This window comes from Onychostoma macrolepis, chromosome 20 (assembly GCF_012432095.1).
Source record: "Onychostoma macrolepis isolate SWU-2019 chromosome 20, ASM1243209v1, whole genome shotgun sequence".
NCBI classification, from domain to species: domain Eukaryota; kingdom Metazoa; phylum Chordata; class Actinopteri; order Cypriniformes; family Cyprinidae; genus Onychostoma; species Onychostoma macrolepis.
Window position 1 is genome coordinate 26870931 of NC_081174.1, and position 25108 is coordinate 26896038.

The window sequence follows — 25108 nt, forward strand, 5'->3', positions numbered from 1 at the left end:
ACTTGGAAATGAAATGACTTCACATTCTCTGCTATAATGACTCAAATTACATTTCCAAATTTCATTTTGCCTGACAACTTGATTAGAACAAAGATGTTAGAGTACATTTGTAAATGTATTAAAAATTCATATTGACTTAATACCTTCAATCATACACGACTTTCCAAGAATTTCCATGGTTTTCCCATGACTTTTTAGGGTAATAATCTCCATCCTTTTCCGTGCCTGGAAGTCACTTTGAATGTCCCTGACATTTTCCGTTTTTAAAATGATAATAATTATTAACATAAATTGTATTAAACCACATCATATTCACTTTTTTTTTTGTTTTTTGCCAACAACAGCGTAAATATAACCCCAGCAAAAAGTACTGTGGTAGTGGCACAGTGAAACTGGTAATGATGCTTTGATAATACTCCACGGTACTATCCAAGGTACTTAAAAATACCATGTTACTACCATGGTACATGTTCAACATTTTGAACATAGCATGTCCAAACATAGTATGAGATCGTAGATCACTTTTTTGTTACTGAATCAAATGTTAGAAAGGCGTTTTTTGTGTTGACAAAAACATTAGTCGACTGCCAACACCAACAGACTAAATATAGCTTAAAAAACGTATTCTTTCACTTTCACGTTGCTTTTGTATAAAAATCTATTTTTCAAAATGTCTGTGGCGCCAACTTCATAGAAGCGCGCGCACTCTCGTTTCTCTCTGTAGCGGAAGTGGCTCGCCGGAGAGTTTCGCCTGGCTGACAGCAGAGGGAGAGAGAGAGAAAGAGAAATGGCGCCTCGGCACTCTGCTAGCTGAGACACAGTCAGAACGAAAGCAGCTGACAAGAGCTACAGGACAGGATCTGTCTATCAGCGGGGACAGACAGCAATCATGGTGAACACCAGAAAGAGCTCGGAGCACAAGCCCATCAGTCCCTTCATCTCGGGCCGGACGAGGTCGTCTCAGAGGAGCAACCCAAACTTGGACGAGCACAACAGCCGTGTAAGGAAGAGAGAGACACCGGCACCCTATTCTCTTCGCCAGCCGGTTAGCGAGCTGCTCACTCTGGCATTTTGGAGATGGACGGTTGGATGGATGGATGTATAGATAAATGGACGGATTTGGATGGTTGTCCATCTCTTTTGTTCCCAAATTGCGCCTTGAGTGACACTTGGCGATGTAGAAATGGCATTTTAAAGACACGACAGCGCTTAATCGCGGCGTGTCGCTTAGTTTTATGTGTTTTGTCACACACAATGGCTGGACTTTACTGAAGCCGGCCGGCTGGTTTAATGGACTCAGTGCCCCCAAGTTGTCTTTGTTATATTTGTGTCCGATTCGCGAACGAATCGTTCTGTTGAACCGGTTCTTTTGAATGATTCGAGCGAACCGATTCGCTGTGTTTGCACGGTACTTTAATGTAGAGGAGAACTTTAGCAGTGACACTGACAGCCGTATATAACTTAATATTTGACAGTATAATTTTCGAGCAGGTGTAAAAATGTATTTTTAAACGTGTTTGTCAAACAAGTAATCAACACAACAGCAGTATGAAATGAATCGTTTTACGTAAAACAAGAGTATTGTTTTATTAGAGAATTTTGCAAAAAAAAAAAAGATCTGTAAAAGAACTAGGAGCGCCTTTGAGTGTTAAATCAAGTGAATCGGATCACCGAAAACAACAGTTCGAACGAACCGACTCGTTTACGCGAATCGAGCGTTATTTTGTTGCTGTGTGTGTGTGTGTGTGTGTGTGTTTGTTGCGCTCGAGAGACACCGGTGCGCGCCATGCTGTCACGCGCTCCAGGGCACACCGATAAACCGTCAAAACAAAAGCGCGTTTGACACCTTTTGTAGGTCGAAAAACGTCTCGTTCTCCGCGTGTCTTCAACAATAAAACAAGCTAGTGTTGGGGGAAGGGAAACGCTCAGCTGAGACAGACCCCTTGTGGCTCAAAACAGTTATTGTTCGTGATTTTTTTGGAAAGTAAACTTTGAACCTGAGAGTGTTTATGTGTGACTTTAGCTTCTCTGTGTTATCGTCTCTTGACACCGGTTGTGTTTTTTTTTTTTTTTTTTTTATGTTTTGCACAATAGAGTGCTGTTTGAAACGATAACATCCCGAATTCACATCGCAGTGCTTGGACGTGTTATAAAGATACTACCATGTTTTTTGACCATGCACCATGGTACTCTCTGGTATTCAGTACTGTGGTATATATCACAGTGGTAAAGTTCCATGCTCTTACAATCTAATATCATCATTATCACCACAATACTTTTTTGAAAGTGTGTGCAGTTTAATTAAGTTCTTTGTTAGTTGTCAAGGTTCTTGGAGTTATCTGAACAAAAATAATCCTATGCTGCCACAAGTTTTTGGCGTAAGAGGTTTAAGCGTTTCCTCATTTCTCTAAATTTGGTCAGAAGATTCTTTGTTATATTTAAGTGCGCAATGTCACTATTTAATTTACATAAGCCTTTCAGTTAGATTGATTGATTTCATGAAGGTTTCCAACAGTCATTGAAAACCTGGAAATATCAATGAATTTCTTTAATGAGTATGCATTTGAAAATGTGTTTTCCAGGTGTGGGATAATAGTAAAAGTCATAAATTCTTTAACAAATATACATTTTTCTAAAAACTATTTTGCTCTTGTGTAAGGTAAAATTTTTTTGCAAGCTGTAATGATGTATTATTTATGTGTGAAAGATTTTTTTTTTTGAATGAGTCATCAAACCGTTCTAAGCTATTCATTCTGAATTTGAATGCTTTTGAAAAATTCTTATCCAGTAATTGGCAAACAACTGGAAAAGTCATGTGAATTAATTTGTTATAAAGTATTATAACACTGGCATGATTTCATCAGTAGACTGGTTCTGTTTCTTTATTTTCTCACCTTACATGTGTTAGGGTGGTGTAAATGTGTGAATCACAGGGTTATTTAGTCAGCAGGGAGGTTAGGATGACATCTGGGTGGAGATGAAGAATTTGGGAGATGACATGAGTCTGTCACTCGCAGGATCAGTAGAGAATGATGAAGTCTCTGTCACATGAATCCACAGGTTTTTTTTAGGCAGTTTGAGGACTCAGCTGTGATATTGCACCGAGTGTCCCTAGTGCGGATTGTGTTTGAGAGTGGACTTTCTGTCATTATATTTCTCTTTGTGTATTCTGCATGCTCCTTCATGCTTTTTAATATCCTGCACACCACTGCCTGTTACAGAAGGAGCCCAGCAGTGATGTTAACAGCAGTAGCCCACGTTTGTCCCCGCCACCCAAGCGGACACGCAGACAGACGCCGCCAAGTTCTACTGATACTTCTCCAAGTCCCCAGACTAAAGGCCAGAGAGGCCCGTGGACCATGTCCAAACACTGTACTAGGTGAGGTTTGACAATCTATGTAGAGCTGCATGAGTAATACTTATTTAGATAATCCCATCCCATTGTAATCAAAGAAATGCTGTTCCAAAAAATCTATTAACATCATGTCTAGGTTTAGTTGATTATAATGGCAACATTTTAGTTTTGTGTTGCTTAGTGTATTTTGCATTTACACTGTCTGCATGGAAACCGAGCAACATAACATGAAGCAAATCCAAAATATTGCCAGTAATTTTGCTTTAGTTCTAAGGCTTCTTTTTTGGTTGTTAGGCGACGTTTCTTTCCCACTCATTGTAGTGTGCTATCATGATAGTCTGCAGTAATAAGACTAATATAAAGGCCTCTGATTGGCCGTTGCATTCATTCACTCAATTTATACATCTATGATTGGCTGTAATGCTCAACTGTTGCAAAAAGCACATTTTAAATGGAGCATTTTGAGACTGTAATGCTAAAACTGTGTGCCAAACATGTGATTCTGTAATTCTGTTATTAATTACTCACTCTCATGTCGTTCTAAACCCGAAGACCTCTCCGTTCATCTTCAGAACCCAAATTAAGATATTTTTGATGAATTCATCTCAAATTCATCAAATTCGTCTCTGACCCTCCCATAGACAGAAATGTAATTAACTCGATCAACGTCCAGAAACGTAGCAAGGAGATCGGCTATTTCAGAGAGTATCAACTGAACATAAACAGTATATGCTGTTCTGTGTCAGTTGCGCCACATGGATACTTTTTCTACGTTGTTTACACTTTGATTTGAACGAAAACAACGTATCTGCGTGGTGTAGCTGACACAGAGCAGGATATGCTGTTTACGTTCAGTGGATACTCTCCAAAATGGTTCTAGGGTGACGCGGAGGAGACAAATTATTTAAAAAAGTCGTCATTTCTGTTTTCTTTGCGGACAAAAAGTATTCTTGTTGCTTTGTAAAATTATGGTTGAACCCCTGATGTCACATGGATTATTTTACCGAACTCCTTGCTACGTTTCTGGACGTTGATCGTGTTAATTACATTGCTGTCTATGGGAGGGTCAGAGAGCTCTCAGAATGCATCAAAAATATCTTAATTTGTGTTCCGAAGATGAACGAAGGTCTTATGGGTTTGGAACGACATGAGGGTGAGTAATTAATGACAGAATTTTCACTTTTGGGTTAACTATCCCTTTAATCGTGCAGCTTTGGATCCATTTGCCAACCAATCTGCTTAATCTTAATACTTGATACTTCACAGTTCAGATTGAATTTGGGAATTTTCAGTGTTGTTGGAAATTTGTTTTTAGACGAGAATTGCTTTTACTCGCATAGAAACAATTACAGTTGTCTAGATTCAGAGAAAATACTTTTAAGTGTTTGTTTCTCTTATTTATGTGTTAAAAGAAGTATTATTATTTGTTGTAAAGTAAACTGTTTCTCATTGGAATTTCACATCGTCTTCCAGGTTGTCCACTGGTGCCTTGCAGAATGGACACAGTAAGTGTATATTATTCATTTTGTTTTACCTAAAGGAGTCCTATTATGCTTTTTCACTTTTTGAATTTTAGTCAGTGTGTAGTGTGTATGTTTGGCATAAAAACAATCTACAAAGTTACAAATCTCAAAGTCCACTCCAAAGGGAGATATTTCATTTAAAAAAAAAAATAAAAAAATCCCTTTTCAAGAACTACAATGAACGGCTCGTTTGGACTACAAAGTTGATTTCCCGTATTTATGACATCACAAAGCGGTCCATTAGAATATCTCTAAAATAGTTCCCGCCTACGGAAATTCGAATGGTTGGGGGTTAGGAGGGACGAGGTTCTGGTTAGAACGCTTGGTTGAGTGCATCAGACAAGACGACGACGAAGAAGTGCTGCTGTAGCTTCAAATTTTTGTAAGTTATTACACATGCACCTGAACAGAGCTGGGTAGATTACTTACAAATTGTAATCCGTTACTGATTACAGAGTACATGACAAAAATTGTAGTCAGTAACGTAATCCGTTACGTAACATATTTTAGGTAATATAATCAGATTACCTTTAGATTACTTTTAGATTACTTTTGATTTAACTTGTTTATCACATTGATTTAAATGGCATTATCTTGTCCTGTAATTATGTAATGTTTATGTGCATTAAACATTATATTACATCAAGGTTTCTCAAACTAGGGTTCGTAAAGGAACTGCAGGGGGTTGTGAGTTTAATGAAAAGCTGACAATTAATTCAATTATAAAATTTAAGTGAAAATAAATCATTTTAAAACAAACTCTCTTTCAAGGAAAGCCTCTTCACTCAGTGGCCATATTTGCAATGCCTCTTGGGCAGCTCATACAAGACCAATCTTAATGAATGGGGGAATCCTGAAATCTCAAAAACTGCTCACTGAACTCGCAATTAAATTACATATGTCAAATCAGCAACAAAAATCTGAAATTAATTGCCCCATGAATGTTGTTTCTTATGCTAAAATAGCGTTTAAAAATCTTATTTTTCAGGCTAGACCAGCCAGTGCACATGCGGAGTCATAACTTGCTTTCTTGTCTAGTCAGGTTTCTATGGGAAATTTGGCTCTTTCATTTAGAAGGTGGGACTATTCCTCCATATTGCGCGTTGCAGTTTCTCCCATTCATAAATATAGGAGTGAACCATCTTTTGTAATTTTATAGTCTTTGATGGTTTAGATGACAAAAAGTTTTGGAATGCCTGCATTACATGTAACTAAGAAATACCATGAATATGTGCATTTTAATTAGTTATAATATCTTAAAAAACCTACAGAGTAATAATTCCAATAAAAATGAATGTGTTCATCAGTAGTTGATGCAATGTTGAAACCCTTCTTAAACCTGAAATGATTTTTGTAAGTCCATTGGTCAAATGCTGTCGCCACCTGACTAATGACTGATCTTTGTGTGAATGTCCACAAAACTGGACTATATATACATATATAATATGTATATAATCGGTAGGCTATTTTAGAAAGGAAAATTTTAAAGATGAAAAAGAGAAATTAGGGAGAATCAATGAATTATGAATAATTTATTGCTATTGTGTGAATATGTAATCATGCAATCCATAAAGTAATTGTAGTCTGATTACGAGTATTTTAAAATGTAACTTACTCTAATTACAAGTACTTAATTTTTGGAATCTGATTACGTAATCCAGATTGCATGTAATCAATTACTACCCAGCTCTGCACCTGGATAAGTATGTATGTAAATATGTATGTTACAATTATGAAAACGTTTTTATAAATTGCTGACAGTACATTACTAGACAATGATGTAATCTGCAGAATTTACACTTAAATTATGAGATTTAGACAGTGTTTCCCATACATTGATTTATTTGTGGCACCCACCACAATATCAAAACTGACCGCCATAAATAGATTTTCCAAAAGGCCTTGACTTCGTTGAATAAATATGAGCACTGCACGTTTCAAAATCGAAACATGGTGGCGTGTCTTTTTATATCACTGTATTTCTAAAGGAAGCTTACTGTCTTCGGAAAATTGTGGATGTCATTTTCATTTCATCTTGCATGTAATGTCTAATAAAGCAGCATTTGTGAGCAGAGCACTGCTTTGTTTACAGCGTTACCGGGGAAACCTCTATCTCTACCACTACTACAGCACCTCCTGCTGGCAGAGAATGAATTTGCATTTATAGACCCTTTTTGCGCCAAAGTCACGATTATGCCACCGCGCTAGCTGGAGGCAAAACAAAGGGAAAACTGGAGGCGGCCCATTCAAACCAGCACAGATTCGGCTACATAAGGAGCTTAAAATATCATCTTGTTGTGATGTTGGATGCAAGAATCTATGTAGTACAGGCTCCAATTTGAAATTTTAACGCATACCTGCTGCCACCACCAGACAAAAAACCGACGACAGCTGTGGTTAAATGAGATAAAACGAGCGGACTGGACAGAAACGATCGTCAAAAATGCTCGCGTTTGCAGTGCACACTTTTTATCAGAAAAGGTTAAATAAAGTATTGTCTTTTGTTGTTATGGATTATGGTTTGTGTTACGTGTCTAAAGATTTCCTATGCATCTCACAAATATGAAATAATGTCTGTGTGCATGTGTGTAAAACAACAAACTGACGATTTATATGCTTAATCATCTGTAATTGTTGTGATTGATAGTGGCTGGACTTTCTAAGAACTTAGTAAGAAAGAATAATCAAATACAGAAAGTTCAAAATTTATTTCTGGAATTTTTATTTCTAGAAACTATTCACATCTTCCTTTAAATGTACTGTATGTAAAGTATTGTAAATTTAACTTACATAATTTACAGGATGTATATACTTTAAAATAACTATTTGGCCATGATACATACATCTTCAAATAATATATCATCACATTGAATGTTTAACTTTTTTGTATTTTGGCCCAGTTCACTCTCACGTAACGTTAGCTGTAAAAATAGCCTGCTGAAGTTGAAATATATGTACATCTTCATGACTAGATAGACACAGGTGAGTTTCTCTTTACTACTCGTTAGGTTTCTCTAACGTTATATGCGACTCGAGTCACTCAATCGGAGGTAATCCTGTCAGATCGTCCATCCATGAGCATAGGGTCGGCCAATCTGACTTTGTCCATTAAAGTTAACTTATTTAAATAACAATCATGGTCCTGCACAGTGAGTGACCTTACATATGCAGGTAAAATCGGATTTTCTCCAGCCATTGTTAAAAAAAAAAGAGGTAAACAAACTTCATAACTTTCGTTAGTGAAGCGGTCAGTGGAATCTTTCTGCCTCCAGCTAAGCCCTGCCCACAGAAAAACGTCACATTGTTTACTAACAGAAAAAGGGTCTATATGCCGCCACAAATAGAGTGTCTGGGAAAAACTGGACTATGTAAGGGATAATCAATGGCTAGCTGTGCATTAAACGATTTGAATGCATGATGTGGAGGCGAAGAACCACCCGACGCGCTGCAATATTTGACCGGAACGAAACAAATGACGGTTATTTTCGTCTGTATTACTATTTAACTGTAACTGTATGTTACTATGGTTACCAATGTTTATAGGAATCGCATTAATATAGAACATGATTAAACTGACCTGGAACTACCTGCAGTTCAACGAATTTAATCAACACCTGCCAGCCAATCAGAATAGAGTATTCAGACAGACCATGGCATAAGGTATAAATAAATTCAACTGTATAACAGTTTCACTGCAATTCATGTTATAATGTCAGAATTAAAGAACAATAAACATAATAACAATTTACCGTTGCACTTATCTGTATATAGTAAACGCAGTTATTTTAAGCGGTTGTTGACATCTAAAATGTGATTTAGCAAAAAAACAAACAAAAAAACCCCCAATAACGTTACCACTCTAATATGTCTTGCAATATCTGTGCGTGCAAAGGTTCTGCGTGATCCTCTTGTTCAATATTCTTGGGGTTTGAATCCGGCTCAAATTGATATGGCAATAATGACGCCATCCGAAACTTGCTGCTTTGGCAAGGGGCAGGGCAGTACTGAAACATCGTCTAAGCTGTTCGCCAATCACAACGCACTAGGACAACTAACCAATCACAACACATTTAGTTTTTCGGAAGTCGGGCCTTCATCAAACCCGGAACTAATCGAGCTGTTTGTTCCAGGCTGGGGAGAAAGGTATTGTAATAATGTAAATTATGTGAAAAATAATGCATTTTTCGAACCACCAATCACGAGAGCATGTTATAGCACACCCCCAAAACAAAATCAAGACTTTGTAAAAGAGCGTAATAGCACCCCTTTAATGATTCCTACAACGAAAAGTGACAATAAATGACAATATATCGACACACATCAGATTTTTTCCAAGCTGTTTATGGTAGTTTAAGACAACAAAAGAGAACTTAATGTAATGCTGTAAGGATTGACACTTTATATCTTTAACCCTCAAATTAAATATGCTGCCTTAAAGCTTTAGTTTAAAAAACAAAACAAAAAAAACCTATAAAAGCAACAGAAATTGATAGAATGGTAATTTGGTCACCTGTGTATCCATAAGTTATTGATGGAAAAATATGTCAGATAATATCAGATAAAATTGTAAATACAATCAATTTTGCCAGTATTGCAAATATTAATCCATCTGTAGATTTAATGGAAAAAAGTAATTCTCTCAGTGTTTTAAACGTTGGTCACAATATCCATCCAATCGATGTGTTTAATAGATACTTCAACTATGCTTCCTTTATATGATTCACATCCTTTTTGATGCCATTATGATGTTATTCTTCATTATTAGGCGATGGTTTTGATAACTTATTTTTAACCCATAGGTCGAATGAGTCTGAGGGGTGATTCTACATCAGATGGAGACCATGGTCGCATGAACGGTCATGTTGAGCTCAAGAGAAGTCGTCGCGTCAGGAAGTCCCAGTTCGAACACCTCAATCAGAGTTTACTTTTCGACCAACTTGTCAACAGGTAAATGCTGATTGTTGTATACATAGCTAATTCATGCCTGAAGTGTGGTAGTTTCTGTAAATTTTCAAACTCAAAACATTCTAGAAAGACAATTTAATGCTACTGATCTTCAAAAACAGCTTGTACAGAAACTTTGCCGCTTTCTTAATGATGACAGACATTGAATACGTGAACACATGATTAACCGCATTTATACATCTATTCATTGTTGACCCAACCAGTCAGAAAATCATTTAACTCCTGGTTGTCTGAGAGAGTCTGTCTATAAGCATTTTGAGCATCAATTGTCTTTGGATTGACCTCTTTGGCTTCAAACCAACTAACTTTCTACCCCATGAATCCACTAGGAGCTCACAGTATCCAAATCATGTTCCGTTTGGACATTGTGTGCGTACGTTATAATTCCCTCATGGTTTTGAGTAGCTGGTGTATAATTAGTAGGACATCTGATGAAGCCAACAGAGTTTACTCTTGCAGAAACAGACACTTTAAACTCAACAAGAACTAAAAGAGACTACTCTATGTATGGTGATGGCATTTGTTCAGCTTGCATTCATGCACATAATGGTTTATGATATAATTGGTGATTCCTAGCCAAGGCTACAGGTATCCCAGGGGTGCTTAAGTAGGTTCCGGCTGTACTTGAAAAGATATAGACCTCGCTTCGTTAAACCTGTAAGTCTTTGTTAACATTTTTACTAATGACCTGTTTCAGTTCTTGGGTGATATTTCATAGTTGTTGAGCTTCTGTGGTATGGCTGCAAATGATCGTACTTGTGTTAAACAGCTCATCTGGAGATCCTTTATGCTAATAATACATTTTCTGTCATGTCTTTTTCAAAGAAAGTTTCTGCAATTGTCCCTATAACCGTAAAAACTTGTGATTGAACACGCATTTGTGATTTGACATCGATGAAGACATATGGTGTGTTTACACTGCCGCAATATTTTCAGTTAATTCCTATGAGAGCATGATGGATTGACAGTGGATTGGAGAAAATGTTGAGAGCATCGAACAGTTCATAAATGCTCAACTTTATGCAAATATCAAGGAAAAACACCAGGCAGCTGACAGATGTTGTGAACTGCAGGTTTGTCATGAGCATTTAAAAGTATGTAGGTTGTGCAGGAGTTTCTGCTGGGTTTAGTGTGTAAATTGTTTTGTTTACATATTAGAGACTTTGCCGTTATTACGCAATATTGCATTTTGAACACTTTCATTCTGAATAGATTCATTCTGAATCGTTTCTTTGCATTGGGTATTCAAAAAACAAAACTCACATCTTTTCAAATAATCATGTATGTCTGTACGTATATGATGATTATATTGGCTGCGTATTAAAACAGGTTGATTTTGAAATACATTTTAATGATGGATTTACTGGGTTGTGTCCTAATCAGGTTTTTAGTGTGAGGTAACATGTTGCTGTGAGTCGAAAGACAGATGGTGGAAGTATTGGAGAGAGGAGACCTGCTGGTGTTGCACATGAATGGCTTGAGCTGCTTTACTCATTCTGAATGACGTTCCTCCGTATTAACCCTGTGAAGCCTGATATATGAAGTGCTAGTCAGAAATTTGCATAGGCCTATGTTTTTTTTTTTTGAGTATCATATTTGATACATCAGGTTTTTATCGCTCCTGTAGTATGATATAGAGAATATGAAGCATGAAGAGGTAAAAAAAAAAAATCAAAATCAAACACCTTAGTTTTATTCAGAGGCCCAAACTGAGCAACAATATGCAGTTTGGTGTAGCTGCTAATATTATGTCTCACTTGGGACGAAGAGGATTAAGTAAGCAGCTGTTAATATTCAAATTCTATATTTGCATTTTATTTTCAAATTCTGATTGCTTTATTATATCCAGTGAGATCTTTATAACAGTATATAAAATGTATATAAATGTTAGTTGTCACTCTATATCTTCCAATAATATATTTTAGTAAGATAATATTTAAAAGATGATATTTAGATTTATTATTATAGTTTTATAGGTTTTATTTTGGGGGGCAAAACATATAATGAAATGTTGTAAAGGATGATTGAGAGATGGACAAATAAACATTCCTCAAAAGCCTGATGGATCTTATTTGTTACTCTCCTTTTAACATGATTTTTATAAAAAAAAAAAAAAAAGGATGCATGGATAGTCAAGTAAACCCAAGTTGCATCTTAAAATATTACTAACAATATAGAAGTTCTTACGTAAGATTTCACAGCAAAACTATACTAAACTACTACTACTAAACTAAAAGGTCTAAAATGCTATTATTGTATAGCCTATCAATCGGCAGACAGAGGGCATGTGTACAGTTGTGTACAACAGGTATTTCATTAAAGTTTTGATAATGTTGATAATTTAGAGGCTTTATAATTTTGCGTATTATATATGAAACTGTAGGCTTCATGGGGTTAAACTTAGTAAGCCTGTTTATGAACTTTTGTTTCATGAGACTAAAAAGTTTGGTTATTGAATGCATGTGAATCTTGTCTGTTGTTAGTACGGCAGAAGCAGTTCTTCAGGAGATGGACAACATCAGCAGCATACGACAGAATCGGGAAGTGGAGCGCCTCCGCATGTGGACGGATACTGAACTGGTGACTCCTTCTATTCTTTAACACTGATGATTAAACAGCAGAACAATTGGGCCGCCTTATTTTCCATCTCATTAAGCAAAAGATTGCCCACATTGAGGTTATTAAAATCCTGCCTTACTCTGAAGCATTGGCCTTTCTGTTCAGTGTGGGCTGTGAACCCACTGATGAGTCAAAACTCACATACTACAAACTCCATTGATTCTTCCACATTTCTCATTTAGATGTTTATTTTTTTTTGTTTGTTTCAGGAAAACATGGACATGTACTCCCGCGTGAAGAGGAGGAAATCTTTGCGTAGGAACACGTATGGAATGCAGGCGCATCACAAAGTCATGAGCAAGTCAAAGGACCCCGAAGAGGAGGAAGGAACTGAAGGTATGTGTGGACTGTGAAACTGCCCTATTTGCAAATTAATTGTTTACATACAACTCAATTAATTCGGGTTACTTATTTTTACATTTTTGACATTAATTTAGGTTTGAAAATTTGAAAAATCAGTGTTTTGGTGAAAAAAAAAAAAAAAATCATTTTGGTGCATTGCTAGTGTCACGCCATGTGATTTGTGTCTGGTGTAGGTTGCTTTTTTTAATGTTCCCAAGCATCATTGCAGCTTATTGCATTCATATAAAATTTTTATGACCAGGCGAATGATAAGAAATGTAATGAATGATTCTGGTTCCATTTCCAATTCCATTTAACAGTTCCAGTTTCATAGTAATTCTGTTACCTGAATCAAATAAATTGCATTATTGTTTGTTTACATTCATTGCATCTAACAATGTCATCTGTCTTCTTGATCTGTCCTAAACCTATACCTTATATTTCATTTGTGACGAATGTGATATGTCCCATGAAAAAATGGTGTAAAAGGGCTTTTCCATTGCAGAAGTTCTGAATATAAACCATTTTTCGATTTCCAACTGCGATGAAAGTTTAGTTTGTTGTTCATTCTAAAGAGTTCTTTTTTTTTTTTTTTTTAAAGAGTCTCATGAAGAGGGAGAGGAGGATGAAGATGTGGAGGCTGATGATGATGATGAAGATGATGAAGGAGATGAGGCAGAAGAGGCAGGAGAGGAAAACGACAGACCTTATAACCTCAGGCAGCGTAAAACTGTGCAGCGATATGAAGCACCCCCAATAGGTACTTGCTCCGGACACATTCACTCATGAGCCTCTATGCTCAGACAGTTTTCATTCATACTCACTTGCTTGAGCACCTAAAACATCCTTATGACCCGCAGATGTTTCCATGCCATGCAGCGTGTGCAATTATTGGTTATTTTAATGAATGATTTTGCCTTTTGAATGTTTCATTTGTTTTCTCAGAGCCAGTGAACAGGAAGCAGAGCAAGGGCTCTCTGTTCGACACACACAGATCTCCTGCAAGAAGAAGCCATATTAGGTGAATAACGCTTATTTTCAGTCTTATTTCTTCCTTTTTTGGAGGGCAGTATTGTTAACTAAAACCATAAAAAAAGAAGTAATGGAAATGAAATTAAAGTTAAGTGAAACAAAATAATATATTTAAAAATGTAACTTATTAATTTTAGCTAGTTGCCAAGACAACATTTCTCATTCTTTTATTTAATTTATTTAATTTTAAACTTTAAATTAATTGTTCTATTTACAAGCTAGAATTAAAGCTAAGGTAAAAATAATAGAACTTTATAGACATTTGAAAAAAATGACAAAAACGCACCGCAAAACTGCTAAAACTTGAATTAAAAATTCAAATGAAAGCAAAATGTAAAATTAAACGCTAAAAATATTAGTCAAATATTAATATAAAATAATTAATAAAAACTATAATAGAACCTCAATGATACTAAAACAACACTGCTGTGTTTTCATCACCAGAGTAAAGAAACATGCCATTCACAGTAGTGAATCAACATCATCATCCGATGAAGAGCGCTTTGAGAGGCGGAAAAGCAAAAGCATGAGCCGAGCTCGTAACAGGTGACATAAAAACTATCATCAAACAGAACGACTGTTAATTCACTCAATGTGTGACTTATTACAACTTTTACTAAGGTTTGATGTTGCTTGTTTTTTTTATTTATTTTATTGTGTGACAGGTGTCTACCCATGAACCTGCGGGCAGAGGATCTGGCCAGTGGTGTGCTTCGAGACAGAGTAAAAGTGGGTGCTAGTTTGGCAGATGTGGATCCCATGAATCTGGACACTTCTGTGAGTCTGAGTGTTTTTATACTTCTCTACATTTCTTTACTGATTTACAATGAGGAAAAAGATGCTCTGCGGGTTAGCATATGTTCTTGTCTCTTTCAATGCAGGTGAAGTTTGACAGTGTTGGAGGTCTCTCCCATCACATTCAGTCTTTAAAAGAGATGGTCGTCTTTCCTTTATTATATCCAGAAGTGTTTGAGAAGTTTAAGATCCAGCCCCCAAGGTAACTTTTTTGCGTATATGATTATTTTTTAGTTTTGTGTTTAAATCTGCATCCGTTGACGTACTGTCTGAGGTTGACACTAACATATTTGTAACATGTTTTCCCTGCTTTGCAGAGGATGTCTGTTTTATGGGCCTCCAGGAACTGGGAAGACGCTGGTGGCACGAGCTTTGGCCAATGAATGCAGTCAGGGTGACAGGAAGGTGTCTTTTTTCATGCGCAAGGGCGCTGACTGCCTCAGCAAATGGGTGGGAGAGTCTGAACGACAGCTCCGCCTTCTTTTTGACCAGGTGAACTAGTAGACGACCTCACAATCCTGGCTCTAGTATGACTTTGAGATAGTTATTGTTGTCTGTGAGCTGATATTTATTGATGACCAGACATTGCACATTCCTGGATGTTTGTTTTATGTAAAAGAAAAATTAGGGTTAATGATTTGAAAATGTTTGTTAAATTAAGTTTGTTAAATTCTTTGCAGGTTGCAGTTTTAAATCAATTTTGTAATAATATATACTATAATATATAATAATAACAATAACATCAATAATTATAAATATAATAATAATAATAATAATAATAATAATTATCATTATTATTAGTCAAAAAAAATTAAATAAATTTTCATTGAAAATGTAGTATTTAAAATCTAATATAAATCATGAAAATAATCAGTTTTCCACTACTGAAAATTTTAATTTATAAAGTTTTTGAATTTATATTTATTTGAGGAGTGGATTTCTATACATTTTGTCCCCACGATGTAAGTATATATTCAATTTTTTAAAATTGTGGGAAGAAGAACCTCTTTGTTGATTCTTGTAGTGTATCACAAGTTGTCTTTTTAGATTTGGAGGGAATAATATATCCCTATAAACAGGTGTCAGGTTCTGTTCTCTCTCCAGCTGTTTTGAAGTGTTAGATGTGTGATTATCCAGCCAGGTGATGTTTTCCTCTCGTCCTGGCAGGCATACCTCATGAGACCCTCCATCATCTTTTTCGATGAGATTGATGGCCTCGCTCCTGTTCGCTCCAGCAGGCAGGATCAAATTCACAGGTAATGCGGTGGGGATTGCCGAAGATTTCATCATCAGGATTAGAAAAGTTCCAGAAGAAATCAAGTAGTTCGATATGATTTCCACACAAAGGGTTTTGGTATTACAAGGAGTGTATGATGGGAAACAAGATTTTTATTGCTCTTAAAGAGTTTGATGTACTACCCACATTCACACATCAACACCTATTCATTTTACATTTGATGAGGTTAGCCAGTCATGTTGTTTTCTCTTTTTTTTTTATGTTTTAGCTCCATAGTGTCTACATTACTGGCATTGATGGATGGTTTGGACAGCCGGGGGGAGATAGTGGTCATCGGTGCTACAAATAGACTCGACTCTATCGACCCCGCACTCAGGAGGCCCGGACGCTTTGACCGGGAGTTTCTGTTCAACCTGCCAGATAAAAAGGTGTGCAAATCCTTTTTAACTTCTGCAAGGTATTTCACAGCCAACTGACATCCGGTGTCCCATAGCGTCCTCGTGTCCCTCACTTAAAACACTTTTCCTGAAATTGTCTGACAGCTCAGTTTCAAGTCTTTTGCAGCTAGTTTTGGCCGTTAAAATTAGTTTTTTATCTGTGATTAATCTCACTGATTCTGTTTGCCAAGCTCATTGACATCTTGACAAACGGAATGCCAGTTAATTTTGATGAGATTAGTTTAGCATGCCGATCTCTGCTGATATCAAAGCTTTCCTGCTTCAGTTCAAAACATTTCATGACCGGAGTTAAAGGTTTTAAAGTTATATATGAGTAACTTGAAAATTGTATGTATAAAGTAGGGATGCTCCGATCGATCGGCCGATAATCACATTTTATGACTCGATCGGTACTCATACATTTGGCCGATCTCACGTACCGATCACAATTTGATGACGTCAATGCGTGAGGACATACATGATGCGTGGGGACATAAATGATTTGGCGCCGAAGTCATGTCATTGCCGGTGTGGAAATGTTTTGAGAAACAATGAAAAGTTTGTTATTTGTCGTGTATGTTTTGCATGATAATTGAATGGATATTTCAGTTTTTAACAGCAGATTCAGTGACGTTAAAGCTGATCTGCGCATCACTGCATGCGTTCCACGGGCACCGGAGCTGATCGCGGCCGCAGTCAGTGCTTGTGTTTATACCAGCCACGGCGCGGCACGTTTCTGAAGCGGCTCTCCGCGCTGCTTGGCTAAAAATTGTCTTTTGTGAGTTGGCACCGCGTGGAGGACGGAACAAAACCTCGTCGGAGCCGTAAGGGGTAACGGTAACATAATATGTTGATCGTGGGCTGCTTTTAAATGAACATTTATTTATAAAACAAAAATATCTTCTTTGGCCATATTAGCCCACTCAATAGCATTAACACAGGCTTTACTCCTTTCAAACTTTATCTGGAATGTCACCGTTTCTGTCACTGCAACTTCCCGATCAGGCGAAAACACACAAATGAAATCATCTGCCTGATGGAAAAATGTATTTAAAAAATGTATTTTTTTGTTATCTGACCCGCGGATTATCCGCATCTCCCGTGGATAAACCATGATCGAACTACTCCGTTTTGTTCTTTTAGTAGTTTAAATGTTTCTAGTTCTTTTTCCTCTTCAGTCTTGGACAGTATTAAACCTTATGAGTTATATTAGACTTCTCCATGTTGGAGTTTAAATGTTTCTATTTGTTTTGTCCTCTCTCTAACATACATAACATGGATAATCAAAACGTTCTCATCTTGAGCAGAAAAGAAAGATAACAGTTTCAAAGTTTAGATTTCAACCTAGCCATCTAACAACTATTTATATATATATATATATACATGTATGTGTATGTGTGACCCTGGACCACAAAACCAGTCTTAAGTTGCTGGGGTATATTTGTAGCAATAGCCAAAAATATGGGTAATGCCTAAAGTATGGGTCAAAATTATCGATTTTTCTTTTATGCCAAAAATCATTAGGATATTAAATAAAGATCATGTTCCATTTTGTAAATTTCTTACCGTATATGTATCAAAACTTAACTTAATTTTTTATTAGTAATATGCATTGCTAAGAACTTCATTTGGACAACTTTAAAGGCGTTTTTCTTAAAGGTCCCATGGCATGAAAATTTCACTTTATGAGGTTTTTTAACATTAATATGAATTCCCCTAGCCTGCCTATGGTCCCCCAGTGGCTAGAAATGGCGATAGGTGTAAACCGAGCCCTGGGTATCCTGCTTCGCCTTTGAGAAAACGAAAGCTCAGATGGCCCAATCTGGAATCTTCCCTTTATGTCGTCATACGGGGAAAGGTTACCTCCCCTTTCTCTGCTTTGCCCACCCATGAGAAAATGAGCTACTACCGTGCGAGACGAGCACAATATTTTTTTTTCCTCGAGAGACATCATGGCTTGCAAACGAGCGAAGCATGGCAGTTGATCAGCGTTTGGATGTACAAATGAACACCAAAGTATTTTTTTAGTTCCTTCATCCGAGCCTATGGCTAGCATTAGCTACATGATAATAACTGTAACAGCATACATAAACAAACCAACTAAAGTACTGTATCCAGACACACTATTTTAAACTAACCATTCGGAGACGTCCTGCTGTAGCCGCTGAGTTGCAACTTCTTCATCCGGTGCTTCTCCATCCGGATCAGATTCTGGGTCAAACTGAAAAATGACTGCGTGTCTATGAGCCATTGCGATACATCCACTGTCAACATTAGCGCACGGTAGCGCAAGCTGGTTAAGGCCACACCCCCACCCTCCACCTTCTCATTGTGGGACTGGCTCATAGTGGCTGAAATTCTGCACCAAGGCTGAATTTCGGGAAACAGACTTCAGATACAGTATTAGGGACCACTTAGGCCTATATAAAAGCATCCAAAAATCAGCATGTCATGGGACCTTTAATATTTAGATTTTTTTGCACCCTCATGTTCCAGATTTTCAAATAGTTATATCTCAGCCAAATATTGTCCGATCCTAACAAACCATACATCAATGGAAAGCTTATTTATTCAGCTTTCAGAAGATGCATAAATCTCAATATTGATTTTCGAATTTCGAAAAATTTACACTTAAGACTGGTTTTGTCGTCCAGGGTCACATATATATTTATATTTAAATGTTCTTAGCCTACAGATTAATAACGCTAAATGTATATCAGAAACATCTTGTCACATCTGGTTTGAATAGGTACTCTGAGTCATAGATTATAGATGGATAAATATAGATAGCAGAAAACAACAATGCTGCAAATATAGTTATTTTTCTTTCTGTGTTTTAGTGAAAGTAATCTATAATTTTTTGCTGCTCACCGTGTTTCTGTTGTTGTTAAAATAACCGCGTCATCGCACCTCTTAAACTTGGTGCGTCCGGAGAGAGAGAAAGGGCACGGTTGAATAAATGCGTTTGGCTTTAGATACAAATACTAGAGGATATAGCATATGTTATGCATAAACACCATTTTAAAGGAATAATTTTTGTGATTATTTATATAACATTATTACATATGTTATATAAAGCTTGAAGCATCAGAATCGGCATCGGTATTGGCCGATCATCATGACAAGAAATGAGAACATTAAACAGCATTTAAACAGATCAGTGTACTCTATAAATACCAATGACACCAGAAACGAGTTGAAATCAGTGATCAGAAGAATTTAATGCAGTAATATTTTGATGAATCACTATGAGTAGTATTATTTTGTACAGTAGGGTCCAAAAGTTTTAGACTTTAAAAATATGAGTTATAAATTTAAGTCCATGAAAATCACAAATTTTTAGGGTTTGGTTTGTTTTTCAAAATTTGTAATAAAAAAACAAAAAAACATTTAATTGAAAAATACGATACATTTTCACTAATGGTTTCAGTCATCATATAAGTTTTTTGGTATAGCATTTTTATTTATTTAATCAGAGTTGTTTATTATGAAAATGTAAAACATAATTTGTAATAAAGTATTAAAAAAATTAATATACTGTATATTCAGTAGTGGGCTCAGACCTCATATACAGTATCTCACAAAAGTGAGTACACCCCTCACATTTCAGCAAAAATTTTAGTATATCTTCTCAAGGGACAATACTACACAAATGGAACTTGGATTTTAGAGTAGTCAATGTGCAGCTTGTATAGAAGTACAAATTTACTGTCCTAAATATAACTCAGCATATAGCCATTATTGTCTAAATAACTGGCAACAAAAATGAGTACACCCTAAGTGAATGTGTTAAAACTGTGTCCAAAGTGTCAATATTTTGTAGGGGCACCATTGTTATCTAGCACTGCCTTAATCCTCCTGGGCTTGGACAGACCTGCGCAGGTTGTTGCTGGCATCCTCTTCCACTCCTCCATAATGACTTCATGGAGCTGTTGGATGTTAGACACATGGTGCTTCTCCACCTTCTGCTTGAGGATGCCCCACAGGTGTTCAATAGGATTCAGGTCTGGAGACATACTTGGCCACTCCATCACCTTCACCTTCACCTTCAGCTTCATCAGCAAGGCAGTTGTCATCTTGGCGGTGTGCTTGGGGTCGTTATTATTCATTCATTTCATTTTATTTTTAGAGCACTTTACAACTGCACCTGCAGACCAAAGTGCTGTACAATCAAGAAACTCTCGTTAAAACACACAACTTAAGACAACATACATTCTACTAAACAGCAAAGACTAGCCCACCCTCTCACAGGCTAAAGACAATAAATAGTTTTTAACTTCAACTTTAAAAACATTTAAAGATGAGACCTATCTAAGTACCTGAGGAAGACTATTCCAGAGCTTCGGCCCTGCAACAGCAAAGGCCAGATCCCCTTTTAACTTTAAATGAGTACGCGGGACAGTAAGCAATAACTTATTATTGGATCTTAGAGACCTAGGTGCTTGACGAACAGCAATGAGCTCAGAGCTCAAATTATGTTGGAAAACTGCCATTCGGCCCAGTTTCTGAAGGGAGGGCATCACATTCTGCTTCAGAATGTCACAGTACATGTTGGAATCCATGTTTCCCTCAATGAGCCGCTGCTCCTCAGTACTAGCAGCACTCATGCAGCCCCAGACCATGATGCTACCACCACCATGCTTGACTGTAGGCAAGATACAATTTTCTTGGTACTCCTCACCAGGGCGTCACCACACATGCTGGACACCATCTGAGCCAAACAAGTTTTCCTTAGACTCATCAGACCACAGGACATGGTTCCAGTAATTAATGCTCTTGGCCAGGTTATCTTCAGCAAACTGTTTGCAGGCTTTTTTGTGAGCCAGCTTCAGAAGAGACTTCCTTCTGGGACGACGGCCATGCAAAAACCGACTTGTGTGTGCGGCGTATGGTCTGAGCACTGACAAGCTGACCTTCCACTTCTGCAACCTCTAAAGCGATGCTGGCAGCACTCATGCGTCTTGTTTTTTGAAGCCAGCTTCTGCACCTGACGCACAGCACAAGGACTCAACTTCTTTGATCGACCCTTGCAAGACCTGTTCTGAGTGAAACCCGTGGGACGGAGTCCGGGGAGTGAATTTCGAGGGGGGGCGGCGTTTCATTTCTATCTGGTTAGGTTTATTTGGAAATTAAAGTGATTTCTATATTTTATCCATCCAAAAGACTACGAAAGCGATCCCAGTTCTGCATATAAAAGTAGCGCTGTGTTTATGGTTCGCTGCGCAATGCCGTCTTTTGCTATTTAATACCTTCAGACTGCAGCCAATAGAAATGCTTCTCTATCGCTGCACGTCCTGCTCCTCACAGCACAGACCGTGAAGGCAGACTGCAGTTGTTGTCATTCATTGTAACGAACAAAGTGTAGAGACGATGTAAATAATATATTCAGTGGGCAGTGTAGAGAGCTTCATTCATTAAAATGGAAGTTTGTGAGATAGCGATGAACGGAGGGTAACAGAGGGTAACAGCTTTTTAATGATTATAGAGAGTTTGCAAATGTGAAATTGAATTTATACAAGAGTTTATACATTTTTGATTTTATACAAAAGTTAATATTAAGTGACTTACATTTTAGGAACACTGTCTATTTTGCTCTATTTCTTCAACAAAAATATATTTAAAAAACAAAGTCACAGCTGAGCCTCTGCGCAAGTCTTTGACACAGCGCTGTTTTGTTTATGAATGAATCTTTGCTTTTGAACAAATCTAGTGAGTCAATGATTCAATGACCCATTCATAAAGAGAGTCACTTGCTTCGTTCCTAAATGAATCAGCCGTTTGAACGAATCGATTGAATAAATGATTCAGTGACAAATACAGTGACTTGATGCCACCTACTGGCAGTTTCGGTTTCATTTTTAAAGTATAAATCATTTAATTCATTGAAATGTATATATTTAAAACATTAGTCTCATAACATTGTTATTATGATATGTATTAATGCCACCTCTGAGTCTTGTCAAAAATTTCTTAAATTCTGTGAATATTCCTTAATGCCACATTTGTGCTCTTCTGTGCCATGCAAAGATGAATTGTTGATGCTGATTTCATTTGACTGGAACCTTATTCTTGCTGATTGTTATTGTTATATCTTATTATTTTAATTGAATTTATTGTGTAGTTAAAATTTTTTGATGATAATTTATATATCTAATTTTTTTTGCCATAAAAGATGACATACATTTAATAAAGTTAGAAAAATGGCATTACAAAGGTTTAAAAAAAAAAAAAAAAAAAAGAGTCGCCGCATATCAATAGGAAGGTTAATTTCTGGGTCATTCCTGGGATTCGGTAATATTTCAGTCCCCCAGAGTTTCTAAAGTGGTGGTTCACCAAAATTGTTAGAAGCTTTTCACAAAACTTTGGGATGCCCATTATAATTAATAAAAATAATTATTGCATTTTTATATTTTTAGCATAAAATAATGTCTTGTATCTATCTTGAACCAAGCATTTTGTAATGCCCCTGAGTTTGTACTTAGAAAATTATTAACAAAATGTGCATAGATTTTTGGCAACAATGTAAGCATTTACTTGTTCCTTTCTTGTAAAAAATATTTTTCTAAAAAATGCTAAATATTTGATTAAAAAAAAAAAAAAACAGACTGTAAAGTTATGTCTCTCTGTCTGAACTCAACCCCGTCACACTAACCATTCTACTCCCATAATAATTTAGTCTCCACTCATATGTGACTTCATTCAGGTCTCTTTAATAGTGGTGCATATCATACTTTTTATTCATATTTTTGAGGCACGTTATAGTCAGGGAGGGTACTGTCAAGCTTAACAATACAACCCCGTCATATAAAATTAAGATGGAAAATTATTACTTTTACAACATTTTTATTTTCATTCATAAGTATATACAATGTGTTTATTTTATTGCTGCCATATATTGTCTACTCTGCTATGCTACATGACCAGCAGTGGCCACAACCCTGTCACACTCAACCCCATCACAAATATATGTATTTCTCATTGTTACAGGGTTGAGTTATTTGCTTCATTTATTAATAATTTTAATGAAAAATATAAAATAGTTATGGTTTCAGTAAATATAATATACTCAAATCATGACAACTCATATTATGTCAAAAATTATATTTAAAACAAAAATATGTCGACTTAAACGTGGACAAGCATCATACATCATAAATTGTGCCCACATTTGCAGTAGAAAGAACAAAAAAAGCTGGAAAAAAACTCAAATTGATAAAAGGTCTTTTAATGCCTGAGGTGGGAAAATATGATATTTTGAATATGATATATTAATTTGATATGTGCCTAATGATGTGGGGTATTTAGAAGTTGAATCACACGTAGTTGAAAAACATGTATATTCCAAGTTGAAATGTTACCGAATCCCAGGAATGACCCTCCTGTCATTGATCAGAAGGTCTATTCCTATTTTTTATTTATTTATTTTTTTAAGTAGGAGCACTAGTGCTCCTGAAAAGAAATGTAAGCATAGAGTCCTCAAGAATGTAATATTAAAAACTAACTGCAAACGTTTTTGCAACGTAATATGTGCAAATTCACACACAACATATCTTTAATTTGGCCAGTATTGCAGGTGCTTGTCTGAACTTGAAAGTTTAGAGAAAATATTAAATACGTTGTTAATAAATATTATTATAGATTATAAAGTGTTTTATAATTAGATACATCCCAAAGGTCATCTAAAATTACCATTTATTAATGATTCTCAAATGGTGGTGACAAACTAACTAGACTAAAAACAGCTCAGTTTACACTGAATACAATTTATAAAGCTAGAACGCAACTTATATAATTGCCAAACATATCTACACCCTTATATTGTGTGCATCATCTATGCCTGAGCTTTGTTTTTGAAGTTGTTGTAATATGAGGTCAGCTCTGTGCCGGTCTGATTTCTAGATGTGTATGCAGTTTGTCTTCACAGCAGGGTGCTGGCTAATCAAACGTTAGCTCTTATGTTTTCACCAGCCCCTTTGTTAAGTGTTTATGATCAAAACAGTTTTGCTGTGCGTTTTGAAGTGCCTTGTTTTATTTGTACACTGTCTGTGTTTGTGTTTACGCTCATCACCAGGCTCGAAAGCACATTCTAGAAATCCACACCAGGGACTGGAGCCCCAAGCTAGCTGAGCCCTTCATAGATGAGCTAGCTGAGAAATGTGTCGGTAAGATGGATGCAAAAGTGATGCTCTTCTAGCTTCAGCTCTATATCTCAACCCAACTAGTTGCAACATGAACACGTTTTGGGTTTCAAGTCATTTCTTTCTTCACTGATAGTGAAATGCTGCACAAAGTGACAAAATCACAGGCGATCAGAACATGTTTGTTTAATCTGTATTCAAAGTCAGCTATTACTACTTGATTGCTCTAGACCATAAAATGTTTTAATGCCAGATGTTTGTAAGATGAAACGCAAAGAAACAAATGTTAATCCCATAATCAGATAATTAATTGTTTTACACAGGTGTCAACATTTGTTCAACAGATTTATTATTATTTAATGTATAAACATTTTATTTGCTTTCAAATGAGTCTTTTTGGTTCTTGTTTGTTGCTTGAAGTCCAAAATCAAATAGCAGTTTGTTTTCCCACATATAAAATAAACATTTTTGAGTTGAGTTGAACGGAACACAGTATTAATATTTTCTCTGTCAACTGCAGACTGTGCTCCTCTTATAATAATAATAATAATAATAATAATAATAATAATAAAGTTTAAGCAATATCTTATTTTATTCTTAAAATTTTCATTCTATTCTTAAAAATTTTAACAAAAAAATGGACTTTGTGAAAAAACATTTAATAT

The 25108-nt window shown here is 36.3% G+C and overlaps 1 protein-coding gene across 2 annotated transcripts in view; it reads left to right on the forward strand.

Moving 5' to 3' along the window:
• The first annotated feature begins 703 nt into the window (after positions 1 to 703).
• The window catches only part of atad2b (ATPase family AAA domain containing 2B), a 113722-nt gene continuing 89317 nt past the window's right edge, over positions 704 to 25108 (forward strand). Inside the window, exons 1-15 of one of the 2 annotated variants that reach the window (XM_058755507.1) lie at positions 704 to 1045; positions 3222 to 3379; positions 4829 to 4860; positions 9678 to 9825; positions 12327 to 12423; positions 12672 to 12798; positions 13406 to 13564; positions 13750 to 13825; positions 14281 to 14382; positions 14502 to 14613; positions 14718 to 14833; positions 14949 to 15123; positions 15799 to 15887; positions 16137 to 16296; positions 24377 to 24467. In XM_058755507.1, coding sequence (XP_058611490.1) covers positions 890 to 1045; positions 3222 to 3379; positions 4829 to 4860; positions 9678 to 9825; positions 12327 to 12423; positions 12672 to 12798; positions 13406 to 13564; positions 13750 to 13825; positions 14281 to 14382; positions 14502 to 14613; positions 14718 to 14833; positions 14949 to 15123; positions 15799 to 15887; positions 16137 to 16296; positions 24377 to 24467 — 1798 coding nt within the window. In that variant the 5' untranslated portion in view covers positions 704 to 889. The remainder of the gene's footprint in view (positions 1046 to 3221; positions 3380 to 4828; positions 4861 to 9677; positions 9826 to 12326; positions 12424 to 12671; positions 12799 to 13405; positions 13565 to 13749; positions 13826 to 14280; positions 14383 to 14501; positions 14614 to 14717; positions 14834 to 14948; positions 15124 to 15798; positions 15888 to 16136; positions 16297 to 24376; positions 24468 to 25108) is intronic. The other variant, XM_058755508.1, reaches the window with a different exon arrangement.